Source organism: Carcharodon carcharias, chromosome 1 (genome assembly GCF_017639515.1).
Source record: "Carcharodon carcharias isolate sCarCar2 chromosome 1, sCarCar2.pri, whole genome shotgun sequence".
NCBI classification, from domain to species: domain Eukaryota; kingdom Metazoa; phylum Chordata; class Chondrichthyes; order Lamniformes; family Lamnidae; genus Carcharodon; species Carcharodon carcharias.
In genome coordinates, this window is record NC_054467.1 from 5667655 (window position 1) to 5682610 (window position 14956).

General features: G+C 45.3%; 1 protein-coding gene across 1 annotated transcript in view; it reads left to right on the forward strand.

The window, feature by feature from the left end:
• Positions 1–10422, forward strand: part of LOC121291345 (electrogenic sodium bicarbonate cotransporter 1-like) — a 193240-nt gene extending 182818 nt beyond the window's left edge. Inside the window, exons 24-25 of the mRNA XM_041212447.1 lie at positions 6509–6588; positions 10118–10422. Of these exons, the coding sequence (XP_041068381.1) occupies positions 6509–6588; positions 10118–10226 (189 nt within the window). The 3' untranslated portion in view covers positions 10227–10422. The remainder of the gene's footprint in view (positions 1–6508; positions 6589–10117) is intronic.
• Positions 10423–14956: the final 4534 nt, after the last annotated feature.

Consider the following 14956-nt stretch of genomic DNA (forward strand, 5'->3'; position numbering starts at 1 on the left):
GGACTCTCCCAACCAATTGTTTCAAAACCATATTTTATTCCAATGACAAGAATTTCCATTTTCAAAGTGCAATGCACTGCTACTTAAGTATGGAAATGCAGCCCTGTACAGGGCATGAATATCCCTATCTCTGCTCTTTACCAGCAGCATCTGTGATTCCGTGTGGCTCACTGTATTATCAGTCCTTGATTTGGAATTTGCTGCTTATGGACCAGTAGCCCATTGTCAGGTGTCCTTTGTTGTACTAGTGCCTGGCTACAAGGGGAATGGAAGGATTGATATTTACAATATGCAATAATAAATGTAATTTATTAACAAAGAAAATGCACCAATACAAAACAAAGTACTGTGGATGCTGGAAATCTGAAATAAAAACAGAAATGTGGAAATACTCTTCAGGTCTGGCAGGATCCACAAAGAGAGAAGCAGAGTTAATGTTCAGATCGATAACCTTTCATCAGAGTAAAAAATGTGCCCTGTTTAAGGAACTTAATGAGGTGAACACAACTCCCTTAGATGTTGGTATCCTGTTTGCTCCATGTTTCTTGATGAATTATGAAGAGCACCAATAGGGCACATTGATTTGGGTTGAAGCAGATTGCTCTTACGACATAGAAGTCAGCACAAGTGCATTGTCATCATTACTTTTGTAAGTGTGAATGCTTTTACAGTTGAAATGCTTAATTCTACCTTGTCCCCAATTTGGACTGAGAATTACGGTTGCCAACTCTGGTCGAATGCAGCACTGGAGGTTTCATCACATGGTCTCCGAACATCCCGCCCAGACACTCCTACCATTGGTCACTTGACATGTCCATTATGGTGACCCCGCCCCTCCCCCTTTACTACAGCTAATTGAAAAGCAAACTGATTTTCCATTTCCCAATTGGCTGGTTCTTGATTGTCAGTCAAGCAGCCCATTTTTCTTCATCTCTGATATCCTAATGCACAAAACAAGATTTTTTTTAATGCCCCTGTGATTTTTCTCCCTGGTTTTGCCTGCAGCAGAGCCATAGAGATTGACTTTCAATTTCAGAAGACTCCAGGCCATTCCTAGAGAGTTGGCAACCCTACTGAGAATGCTGTTGATGCAGTTCCTCATTCTAGTTACTGGGAAGAGAGTTTAAGACAGGCCAGGTTAACTCTCACTCTGCTTTTCCTTCTCTCTTATTTGAGCAATAGCCTGGAAATCTCCCAAACAGTCAACATGGACTGCAGCGATTCAAGAAGGCAGCTCACCACCACCTTCTCAAGGGGCAATGAGGGATGGGGAATAAATGCTGGCCTTGAGACTGACGGTCATATCCCATGAATGAATAAAAAGAAAATCAGCCCCCCAACGTGACAAAATCTTGTCAATGCCATTGGTGAACACCTTTGTTACTTGTATCATTATCACTCACCAAGGCAACAGTCAGGAAGAAATTCTGAAATTAGCACCAAAACATCAGGGGATTAGCCAAGAGTAATTTGATTCACAAGTATAGAAGATGGCTGCAATGTCTGAAAATATCACTCTCGTTGGGAAATTCTGAGCTGAGGTCACATTAAAAAGTATGATGTATTTTACCAGATTACATCCGCATGTTTCAGATGCTGAAAGTCCACTTATTGTTAATCTAAGGATTGTAAAAAAGTTGAGTAGTGTTAATTGTTAACATGATTTGCTGTTCTGAGATATTGGTGCAGTTTTCCATGTGCTGTGCATTGCTGCTGTTTATTTAACGTGTCTTCTGAAATGTTTTACAGTTTTGAGTCATGTTTCAGCTCTTTCTTTGTGACCGTGCCCCATAGGAAGCTTTGTTACACTCTGATCTAACCAGCCTCTAATTTTGCCACATGTCATCAGTCATACCTGTAGTCTCCATGTAATCTTCAATGCCATGTAACTATGCTGGTGCCATGAGGCTGTGTCGTATTTCTTCCTAAACAGCTTCTGCAAACCTCTCAACGTATCTCTTCATTTTTTTATTTGTCCTGTTCCCACTCCTGACCTAAATGAGATTTCTTACTTAAGAAGCAACTAACAAGTGTTACATTTTTCAGCTGTTTCTTGTTCCATTCTGAACCCACTGCAAAATCCATCCAGGAAAAAGTAGAATTTGGGGTTGCCAGTAAACCCTTTACAGACATGTCAAACAGCATGGAGACGAAGAACATTGACATTGTTTAGCTGACAGATTACAACCCTGACTGGCTCACCCATCAGTGATAGACGGTGACAGGTATATGAAATAAATAACAGTACAACTAATTAAGAGAATAACAAATACATTCAAGGCTTCCTATTGGTCTCTGCATCCTACACGTGACTGACAAAAGCCCCCACCATTCTTAAGTGGCCAATATTGTGTTCATTCACAATCAGTATTTTTCAATATTTTCCAGTTTACAGTTCAGTATATTTAAGCATTCTAAACATTTCCTTCACAGTCTGATTACCCATATTCAGAAAAAGTTCCTGCTATTAATATTTCAATGGATTTGATGGAACAAGAACCCTTCCTGAGCAGTGAGTAAAACCTTCTGCCTACCTGACTTCCATTCATCTCAGTGAGACCTGGCTTGACACATTTTTCTCCTCACCCTCTTTATTCTGTATCACATCAACTGGTGCCTCCGGCTGTCTTACTTCCTTCACATCACTCTCCCTCTCCCTCTCCCTCTCCCTCTCCCTCTTTCACTTCCCTTTTGTGTCTTATTCTAACTGTTGCAGCCCTGTGCTGTGGGCTTTGTCCAACAATCATCAACTAACTCTGCTTCACTGGAAGCTTTAACCAAATTCTAACCATGCTTCTTTTCTCTTTCCTTGCTGTCATTCGCTTTGTGTTTCAGGTCAGTGAATTCCTTTAATCTGCTCACAGGTTCTTTCTTCTAATCAGAGCACAAAACACAGTGCTCACACCCTGACCTTGCACAGCGGTCAGTGTGGGAGTGAAAATGGGCTTTTATGGCAGTTGTTCTTGACTACCTGTTAAAGGTGCGTGGGCACTGATTTGTGGCTTTCCGAAATCGCATTGTAAATCTGTTTTCAGCCTGCAGCCTCCACACACACAGTAGGAGCACAGCCGACCCAGCGTGTTGTAGGAAAACCAAGAGCTGGCTATACACACAAAGCATGGCCCCACGCACACACCCTTACCTTCTCCAAACCTACCCCCACCCCGTCCCTGCCATCATTCCCTAGGGGAGTCCTGTTCCTAATTGCATGTAGGGTGGATACACGGCCTCTCCAGCCTGCTCCACTATTCAATAAGATTATGGCTGAACTTCTTCATCAATCCACTTTGCCACCCAACCCCACATTCCTTCCTTCCTTGTGTGAGCAAAAATCTATCCATCTTATCCTTGAATATACCCAAAGGCTGAGCGCCCAAATCCCTCTGGGGTAGAGAATTCCAAAGGTTCACAACGCCCCCTGAGTGAAGAAATTTCTCCTCCTCATCTCAGTCCTGAATGGCTGACCCCTTATTCCAAGAACGTTATAAAGAGGGCCTCTGCTCATGAGCTCCCAGCTGCGACCATTCATAGCAGGGCCCTCATTGAGATGAAGCAGTCACGTTGTGTACTCCATGGCTCTCTTTGTCGATTGTTTGGAAGACCTTTTTCAAAGAACGAAAGAGAGGAGCTCACAATGCCACTTGTCAGATTAGGAAGCCTATCTGTACAGGTAGAAGTACAATATCCACCTTGTATGGTGAAGGGAGGGACTGTAAAGCTTGTTTTCAAATACTTTCATTTTTGGGGTGAATTCCTCAGCCCTGATATTTGCGGGGAAAGTGCAGGGGCTGGGGGTACATCCAGCAAGGCTGAGGGACAAGGAGATTCCTGCTCAAATTTAATGACAAGACCTCAGTCTAAAAATTCTTCTCCTTCCCACCTGATAGCCATCTAAACAGACCGGCTGACTGGGTGCTGGGCATTAAAACCAGTACCTGGAGGCCTCAGCTGACCCCAGTGACTGCCAGACTTCAGGGCTTGGGTTGGGGGTGGGAGCTGTAAAAGGTACTGACTTTCTGGAACCTCTCACCTCCCTTTCACTGACAGGTTTTCCAAAGTCCTGGGAAATGCTTGTAGTCACAGTTAATCTTGAGCTGAGTTCCCAGACTGCCGTGTGGGAGGGTAAGGAAGCATCCCGAGCCTCTCAAGCCCAGCTCCCTCACAGAGCTCGCTACTCTCAGCTGTTAATATGATAGTACGGTTGGGAGTGCATTCCCTGTTTCTACATTTTTAAACACCCTCTTCCTAACACTATCCCACCCATGGTGATGGATGTTATGAATCTAGGGACCTAAGTGCTGCTCAGGATGAATAGAAGAATATTTACATGTTGTAAAAGTTTCTTTCCGAGTGAGTTTACTCACTGGGCCCTGATGGGGACCAGTTACCAACCTGGATTGGACTGTTGTGAGGAACCCTGTCCTGAGAACTCCTGCCCACGGGTGTGACTGCCAAAGGGATCTCTTCACTATGAGAGTGACCGATTCTTGGGAGGTTAGTTTTTACTTTGCCTGATGGGTGAGAGTGAATCGGTAATTAGTTTGTATCTCTCCACGTTTTTAAAAATTCGATTGACTTCAAAACATCCAATTTTCATTTAAGCGAAAAGCACCTCTGGCTCATTCTTGACATCCTAGCAAAGACCAGGGGCCTCATGACCTCACAAACAACATCTTCCTTCATAAGTGGAACGTGCACCAGATATTACACCCCAAGGGCATGTTGCGCTGCTTGGCCTGGTCATTGAGAGACGAGGACTATTCGATGATGGTTTCCCATCCCTCCTGGGTAGAGCTTAGAATGTGAAATGAAAATTACCTTATTCACTGATGATCATTCTACACAGTCCTTTACTCCAATCACTTGTGATGCTCTAATCTAGAGTATCTCCAACATCTGTTTAATGTTGACTCAAAATCTCGCCTCAGTTGGCGCTTTGTTGTGATGTCAATCTTTTATGGCCCATGGATCATTATGGGCTGGAGGGTGGGTCCCTTTCTACCCAAGGTATACACAGTGCTCCCCACATCCAAACAGCATGATGAGATTTTTAGGTGAATATTCAGCACGTGGTTTTCCCAGAACCTAGAGGCCTGCAGTGTGTGGAGGCTCCATAACATTTACAGGATGTAGAAGATCCCACCAGGTAGGCAATCTACCTATTTCAAATCACTCAAATTTGCGGTACTTGGTGTCTTATTCTAACCATGATCAATTAAATTGATGTCCAATCATTTAAACTTCTTGCTCGCCACCTTCAGAATATGCACACAGTGACTGAGGCAATATCTGATTGTAGATGGGTGATGATTCTTGCTCGTTTATACATTGTCTTTGCTTTTATTATCAACTTCAGGTTTATTAGTGCTAAATCACTAATTAAATTTCAGAGACTTTGTACCCCATTCAATCTCAGCTTGCTGCACTGGTTTGTGTGAATACTGCAGCTCTACATGGATGATGAAATTGGGGTGTTATCATTGGCCTACCTCATCTTTCCACCTCAGTCTGAATTGGAGTATAAATTCTACCATTCGAATGTGTGACTAAACCAACTTTCGGGCTCGGGACCACCAGCAGGGCAGAGGTAGACACTGAAGCAGAATCTGGGTGAAGACCATGTGCAGCAAGTTAGTGGATTGGATAAACAAGGGGCTTCACACTTTAAGCAACATAAAAACTTTGAAAAACAAAACTCACTCGTAAGTTTGTGCCAGATGCAAAATTCTGTGACAGAGTGTCAATGAAGTGGCAGCTCTTTTCATCATCATGTCTGCATTGAGGCAGATTCTCCAGCTCCCAGAGAAAAACCTGGATCGTCAGTTCACACATTGGTAATCAGCACAACAGGAGGCCATTTGGCCCATTGTGTCTGTGCTGACTCTTTGAAAGAAATGTCTGAATAGTTCCGCTCCCCACTGCTTTTTTCCCCATAGCCCTGCCCTTCCCTCCCTTTCGAGTATTTATCCAATTCCCTTTTGTAAGCTATGAATGAATCTGCTTCCACTGCCTTTTCAGGCAGCGCACTGCAGATCACAACTCAATCTGTTAAAAAAAATTCTCCTCATTTCCTCCTCTGGTTCTTTTGCCAATTGCCTTCAATCTGTGTCCCTCTGGTTACTGACCCTCCTGCCAGTGAAAACAGTTTCACTTACCTTACCCCATCAAAACCTTCATGATCTTGAACACCTCGATTAAATCCACCCACCCCCCCCCACCCTTAACCTTCTCTGCTCCAAGGAGAACAATCCCAGCTTCTCCATTCTCTCCACATTAACTGAAGTCCCTCATCCCGGTCCCATTCTAGTAAATCCCCTCTGCACCCTCTCCAAGGGCCTGACATCCTTCCTAAAGTGTGGAGCCCAGAGTTGGGGTACATTCAATTTTCTGTTCATAATACACGCATGAGCAATGACAGGAGAAAGTCTGCCCTTTTGGGTTTGTACTCTGTTGCAGTATAGATTCAGCCAATGCCTGAAGTAACTAACCATGTCCCTTTTTAATTCAGGAGAAAAGCCCCCAATGTTCCTTGAACGACATACTTCATGCTGATCCGATTCCTTTCTTACAGCCAATCACTATGCCAAGGTAAGACCAACAATCCTTCTCACTGCTGCTAGATCGGCTTGCAGTTCCAATGGGCACTGACTCTCATGTATTTTTGTGGGGAACAATGTTTCTGGCAAAATTATTAATTCATTCTAAGGGTCACAAGGAGTTTAAAGCAAACGGGGGCCAGATTTCCTCTTCCCCATATTTTCTGGGCACATGAGTGAGACACATCCAAATGGGAGACAAGTTGCAGGATTTTCTGCCAGTTGATGATGTTGAGGGTATAAAATAAATGCAAAGGCTTGCACTTCTGTGGTGCTTTTCACAGCATCAGGACCTGCTAAAGTGCCTACAGTCAATGATGTACTTTTCAAGTGTAGTCACTGTCATAGGCGACATGGGACATTTTTCCAAGTGTGTTGAGTTTATTATAATGATGCAACTGACCATCACTTGCACCTCAGCAACCCTGCAGCCATGATTGATATGGGCCGAAGGAAGGGACGCTAAATTTTAAAGGGCCACTTTGCCAGCTGCACACAATTGCAGGGCAGTGATGTAAATGCAGCGGGCAGCAGGAGGCCATTCAGCCCCTCAAGCCTGTTCCACCAATATACAAGATAATGCCTGAACTTTATCTTTACTCCATTTACCCACCTTGGTTCCATAACCCTCTTCCCCTTGCCTGACTGGCCAGAGTGATATACTGGAAACAGAAAAGGCCTTTCTGTGATGGGACTGGCAGCTAAGCTCAGCAAAGTGAGACGTTCAGAGTAGGTACAGCTCTTAGGAACCGATCCCAGCCAAGGTGACCCCAGCACTGGGTGAGCTAAACAATACATTGGGATCTGGGGAATGGAGATTGATGGTGGGGTCGGGGAGGAAAGCTTAACCTTTTACGAAAGAACACGTTGAGTAGGATTTTTGGGGCCAGCCGGAGGTGGGAACTGAGGCCCCCGGAAATGTCAACAACAGCCGGAGCGGCAACTTTCCAATGCCACCCTGGCACTGGTCATTTTGGAGGTGGTGGGTTTGGGGTCAGCAGGGTTGCCTCCCTCCACATGGTAACCGATTAGGCTGGTGAGGAGCCCACTTAAAGGAGGTCAATTTTCCAATCAACCTCCAGCTTCCTGCACTACCAGGCACCTTAGGTGCCTGGCGGTGGGCACCCAGTGATAGGCTGAGGGTGGGGGTTGGGGTGGTGGTGCCAGCACTCTGGGCAGATCCCGAGGTCCCCTCTGCCTGCCTGGGCGCAGGTGTAGTCAAAGTCCACTCTGTCGAGGGATTCCCAATCCCCTTCCTCCCCGCCTACCTCCCCCCCACCCCCACCCCTCCCCCCCAACCCAACCATCATGTTGGTGACCTGGCTGTATGAACCATCTTTTATTTAAAGTTTTCAAAGTGTCGCAGACGAGCACCTCCATGTTTAAGTGCACTCTGTGTTACTTACCTCCTTGCATGCGTACTGTTCCTCTCAGGATGGAAGACCTCTGACTGACCCTCCAGCTTCGAGAGCCCACCCACTGCCTTTAACAACACAGGGAACCTATCTCCATGACAATTACGGAGACATCTCTGTGAAACTCCCAATGAGTGACTGTCTCTATGCCCCCCACCCCTGATCTCAGAGGGTCTTTAGTCTTTGGAATTCTATGCCCAGCAAGCAATGAAACCTGGGTCATTGGGTATTTTTAAGGCTGAGTAAGGCAGACTTTTGATCTACTAAGGAGTTAAGGATTATGGAGGGGACAGGCAGGAAAGTGGGGTTAAAACCACAATCAGACCAGCCATGATCTCATTGAATGATGGAACCAGGCTCAAGGGGTCACATGGCCTACTCCTGCTCCTATTTCATATGATCTTATTCTCACCGCTGTCTGGATTAACAAGTTTCTCCTGACTTCCCCACTGGATTTATTAGTAGCTACCTTATATTTATGGCCCCTAATTATGCTCTCCCAACAAATGGAAAACCTTCTCAATGTCAACCCTATGAAACTCCTTCGCGATTTTATAGACATCTATCTAGTCAAACCTGAGTTTTCTCTTTCCTAGAGTAAAGAGCCCCAGCCTTTCCAGAGAGATTTCTTGATTCTGGTACTATCCTTGTAAATCTTTTGCACCTTCTCCGGTGCGTGTGTGCCCTTTTTTCAATGGGGTTTGCAGAGCAGAATTGTTCACATTGCACCAAATGTAGTTTAGACAAGATTCTGTGCAAGTTTACTATAACTCCCCTGCATTTCAATCCTATCCCTCTCGTCTTGTGCCTTTCTCAGGTATTCCAACATGAAATATTGTGCGTTTTGTAGCCACCCTTCAAATTTACTTCTTGTTCTCATTGGCTTCATAGAAGCCGATAGTAAGTTAGTAATATTGAGGCTGCCAGTTAGGGAGTTGAGTCTCTTATCTTAAATCCTGTTTGTCCTGGGTGTCCACAGTTTCTGGGGAGGGCCACATCCTTAGCACTCAGGCGAGGGTCAACACGGGAGGCAGCTGCACAGTTATCTGTAGTCGGGAGTGAACACCTTCCCTTTCTAACGCATCAACTTATTGGTTAACAAAGAAATCTGTTTGTTCGGGCAGCAAACCAGCAAAATTCACCGCCAGTAATGCTGTAAAGTATACCACCGAGAAATAGGTACATTATGTCAACTCACACCAATCAGGAGGTAGGCATGGGTTCTACGTGTTAATCATTCGTTTTTCTTTTGTGTGGTGCACTGGTTAACCGTGACCCCTTGAAATGTCAGAAATGATGTGTTTACCACATAAGACAGTCGCTAATGTCCAGATACTCCGATGTCAACCATTCCTCAACTGAGGCAAAATAAAGACCCTGTAAGTCTCCAGGAGGGCAGAGGAGGAGGTGTAGATACTTCCCAGCGTAGTTAGTGATTCATTGGAGCTGAACCCAGTCCTGCCCTTGGCAGATGTTGTCACGTCCAAACTCATTCAATTTTGAGTAGGGGTGTGGCATGTTGGCATTGGGGAGAGGAAACTATGGTCGCCTTGTTTGTCTTCATTATCATGGGCTCAATCATAGTTCCCAGCAAAGAGGAGCTAACTCAGACCAGGGATGGAACCAAACCCGCGCAGCAGAATTAGGTTCGAGCAGAGAAGGTTAAGGGGAGATTTAAAAGAGATGCTTTGATAGAATAAATAAAGAGAAACGATTTCCACTGGCAAAAGGGCCAGTAACCCACAGGACACAGATTTAAATCACTGGCAAAAGAGGCAGACAAGAGATGGAGAGAATTTTTTCTAACACGGCAAGTTGTTAAGGAATGTGCTGCCTGAAAGGACAGTGGAAACAATTCAATGGTAACTTTCAAAAAGGAATTGGATAAATAATTGAAAAGGAAAGAATTGCAGGGCTAAGGGAAAGAGCAAGGAGTTTAGATAGCTCGTTCAAACAGTCAGCACAGGCGTGATAGGTTGAATGGCCTCCTTCTGTGCTGTATGATTCTAATTTCTAAAGAAAGGTTGCATCCTCGGATGCATTTTTTTTACAGCGCATAGCATGGAGACTGCTTATTTACTCTCTCATTTGTACATTTATTTGCAGCCCTCCGACCACTCCAGTGAGAAACGTGCCTCAAATAAGAATAGAACTTGAGCCTGACTGTGAGACAGGCTACACGTGGAGGAGCAGAGGAACTGAAACAGCACTATAACTCCCTGTTCCCAGCGTACACTGGACAGGCTCGCACTGCCAACGCTTTGAGGTGAACCTCCAGCCTCTTGGCAGCCACAAGTGATGGAATGGCGGCCGGATTACACCCTGGGGAGGGATGAGGCACCGTTTTTGTTTCTCTCCGTTCTCTTTCCACCTCTTTAAGAAATCTTCTCCCCGGACTAACTTCCTGCTCAAAGAACAAAAGAAGATATGGGGTGAGGGGAGGATGGGTTGGGTTGCGGGGTTTGGTGGGGATGGATTTCTATGGTACGCCACGGCAGTGAGACACTGCACACCTCCACCAACAACTCCCCCCTACCCCCTTCCCCACCCCCCACCCCCCCCCCCCCCTTTTCTGGAAGACACCAGCTGTGATGGATTAGTGTAGCTTGCCTGCTCCTTTAAGAGCCCAAATGATGGACTATTGCGCTTTGGGTGACTCGCTGGGAATTGCTGACTATGCAAAGATTTTTTCCCAATGACACTTTCGCCCTGTCTACTTGGAAACAAATGATTACAGACACATCATAATCTCTCCATGCCTAACTGCTCACATTGGAGTTATTTTATTGCTTGGTCCCTTTTGTTATAATTACTGTTAATGGAATACGTTGCTCCAATAGCGGAAAATGCTGTCTGTAGTCAGACATAGCTCTACCTCTTATTTTTAGAAGGCCAGAAATTCTGTGCAAATGAATATTGTTGTATACTATGGTGATTATTAACCTCAATCTGAAGGGCAAAAGCTTAGGAATCCTCTGTAGAGTCTGTAGAATACTAACGCACTTCAATATATCTTGGCTGCCCTTTCTGGAGTTTTTAAAAGATTAGAATTATATTATTATAAGCAGGTGATATACTTGTCAACCAGCAGTAATTTAAATAATTATTTTTTAGAAAGCCTTTTTTTCTCTGTACAGTGTTTAGCCCCATCCTGTCCATGTGGAATGGTGGATTGGATTTGGTGATTTTGTTTGAACTTTTCCTGATCTGGGACCAATTTGCAGACTTTTCCTTCACTTTATGACCCAGCTTGTTTTGTGCTTTGCAAACTCTGTTGCTGAATGGTTCAATTGCCTGGGCCAACCACCCAATCCCCTGTGCTCCTCCTCCCCCACCCAGTAAGGCAGAGAGCAGTCACATTGAAGGGGAGGCATCTTAGTGAATAAAAGTTGACTTGAATGCAAAAAGCAGGAATTACCCACTTTTTGGAATTACAGTGAACTTTCTTTGTCCCTATTAAAGATGTCAACAGGCAAATCTGTCCACTTCAGAGGCAACAACTTCCAAAACCTGTCCCACTCCCCCTGCCCTCCGCACCACCCCACCACCCCCCCTCCCCCCTTCAACCAGCTTATATTTCACCTCTTTTCTATTGTTCCTTAGTTCTGGTGAAGAGTCATTTGGACTTGAAATGTTAACTGTATCCCTCTCTGCAGATGCTGTCAGACCTGCTGAGTTTTTCCAGGTATTTTTGTTTTTGTTCCAAAACAAGGGTCAGGTCAAATTTCTCATCAGCCTCTCCTGTCGCACGCTATTCACAATTTTGGCACCAGTTACAAAGGCTAGAATTTTTAAAAATTCATTCATGGGATGTGGGTGTCGCTGGCTGGGTCAGCATTTATTGCCTGTCCCTAATTGCCCTTGAGAAGGTGGTGGTGAGCTGCCTTCTTTGAACTGCTGCAGTCCATGTGGTGTAGGTACACCCACAGTGCTGTTAGGGAGGGAGTTGCAGGATTTTGACCCAGCGACCCCTGACTTTTGTGTACTCACCCCCTGCAGTTGCCATAGGTTCTAAACAAGGACCTTTGGAACAGGAGGAGGTAATCCAGTCCCTCGAGCTTCTTCCACCAGTCAACATGATCATGGCCGATCCTTATATTCATTCCATTTATGCTGCCTTGGTTCCATAACCCTTAATAACCTTGCCTAACAAAATTCTTATCCGTCTCAGTTTTGATAATTTTAATTGACCCTTCAGCCTCTAAAGCTTTATGGGGGAGGAGTTCCAGACTTCCACTCCCCTTTATATGTAGAAGTGCTTCCTGACATCACCCCTGAATGGCTGGGTTCTCATTTTAAGGTCCTGCCCCCTTGTTCTGGACTCCCTGACACCCATGCCCCCCCTCCTCCCCCACTCCAGCAACTAGAGGAAATAGCTTCTTGTCTATTGAACCCTTTAATCATCTTAAACACTTGCTACATCTCCAAGATCCTGATGTGAAAAGGAGCTATGGGAGTGCCCTTGTCAAATATCTCTGTATAAGTCAGGAGATGGGGGCAGATTTTGAATTGAGTTGAATGGTGCATGGAGCATCATACTGACCCAGCATTGTGCTCCAATATTCCATCAGATTCATTTAAAGGATGGAATGCTGGGTGGGTTGCATTACGGTCGGGTGATCTGATCCTCACCTGGCCTTCCTCTCTTTCTCTGCGTTCAACTCAAACAATAACTTACTTACAAACGCACAAAGAACAGAATTGGCCCCCATGTTCCAATGAAGCTGAAAGTGTAAAATACATCTCCCCCCAACCCATAGCACTCAAGTGTTGCAGTTGCCAGAGAAGAGGGGGAGGGTCTTCCTTCACAGAATTACAGCACAGAAGAAGGCCATTTAGCCTCTCATGCCTGTGATGGCTCTCCATAGGTGCAATTTACTGAGTGCCACTCTGCTATCTTCTCTCATCCACCCTGCACATGTTTCCTTTTCAGATAATAATCCAATTCCCTCTTGAATCCCTGAATTGAACCTGCCTCCACCACATCCTCAGGCAGCACATTGCAGACCCTAACCACATGCTCAGAAGGAGAAACCCAATCTTCTATTTATTAAACATCCAATACTGCTTCAATGTTGTGGGGGTGTGGGGGTGGGGTGGGGGTTGAATGGTGGTGATGTGAAACATTGCTGATGTAATCTGTATTTAAGGGGTATCCTAATGTTGGCCTTTCCCATGTTGATGAGTTTTGCCTGGTGTTTGTTGGCACAGAAGAGCCAGTGTAGCGGGTACCAAGGACCTGGAGGCATTACCTTACTGAGCCTGTGCAGCAGACATGGAGCCTCGCTCAATGTTATCTCGTATCATCAGGAAACATTGGCTGCTAATTGTAATAGACCATGGGCAGGGGAGGAAAAAGGGATGATGGAGGCGGAGTATGTGAGGGGTGGGGGAGGTGGGCATGGGGATAGGTGTCGGGGTTGAGAAAGAAGAATAAGGAGGGGAAATGGGGTTGCAGAAGGCTGATGTAAAGTGGGGGAAAAGAGGGGAAAAGGCTGGGGGAAGCTTCATCTACCAAGAGCCAAGTATCACTCCCTAGGAAAGGACAACTTGTGTGCACTAAAACATCATTACTAGGTACTGTAGAAACCACAGCGATGCTGTAAAATATAATTATTAAGCACATTCTAGTTTTCAGACTCAGCAGAATTTAAATAATCCTGAGACATGATTTATCCAGACATTTCTTTGTAACATCAGCACCGATCATTACTGAAGGTTTTTCTGTGAATACTCCTCATATTTTACATGTTAGAAGTTGCCCATTGTTTGATAATCATTTGAGCACTGCTCTCTAGAAGGGAGACCTCAGAGTGTCTAGTTTAATTAAAAAGATTATACAAAAAAGGGGTAAGTTTTTCCACTCCTGGCACAGGGATCTCGAGCCACAGAACAAAAAGCTGGATGGTCGTTGCATAGCCTACCTGGATCCATAGGTTGGAGGAGGGTCAGGGGGAACAGAGTCAGCTTTAATCTAACATACCCATTAGAAAGCTGAGGAAATTGTGTGCAACTCTGTTTTGACACTCTGTCTGATTGTCTACGCGATTGACATGGGTACTGTCCGGGGAATGTAAAACCAGAATTCCACCTCATTCCATGGATTTCCTAAAACTGAATTGGAAATTGGGTGGGAACTTTGCCTCTCTGAAGCGCAACAGGCAAATGCCCCATGTGCAATGTTCAACTTAATTCATTTTTGGACACCTTCACAATAAATACAAGGAACATACCCCGGAAATTCAACATACGTGTTGCTAACTGAGATAAAAACAAAAAAACTGCGGATGCTGGAAATCCAAAACAAAAACAGAATTACCTGGAAAAACTCAGCAGGTCTGGCAGCATCGGCGGAGAAGAAAAGAGTTGACGTTTCGAGTCCTCTGTCGAAGGGTCATGAGGACTCGAAACGTCAACTCTTTTCTTCTCCGCCGATGCTGCCAGACCTGCTGAGTTTTTCCAGGTAATTCTGTTTTTGTGTTGCTAACTGATATGGGGCGGGATTTTCCAGCCCTACCCACAGCCGGGATGGTCTGGTCCCGCCGTCAGCCAATGGGCTTTCGGCTGGGCTGCCGAATCTCCCACTGTGGGTCCCGCTGCAACGGGGCCAGAAAACCCCAGCCTTAGCCTGGTGTAGAAACTATAGGAAAGATCCCATGTTCCAGCCCTCCCAGGTACTGCACAGGGAACATCCCCAGTGAAGAAAACCACAGAGTCCAACAACAGCAGCTGGCCATGAGATAACGCCTTTCACACCGTAAAAATGTCCCAAGGTGCTTCACAGGAGCGCTAACAGGCCAAAATTGACACTGAACCATGTGAGGAGATATTGGGACAGGTGGGTAGGTTTTAAGGAGGGTCCATAAGGGAGGAGAGATGGACAGACAGGCTTAAGGAGGAAATTGCAAAGCTTAGGGTCTACATGCTGAAGACAGGGCCACCAGT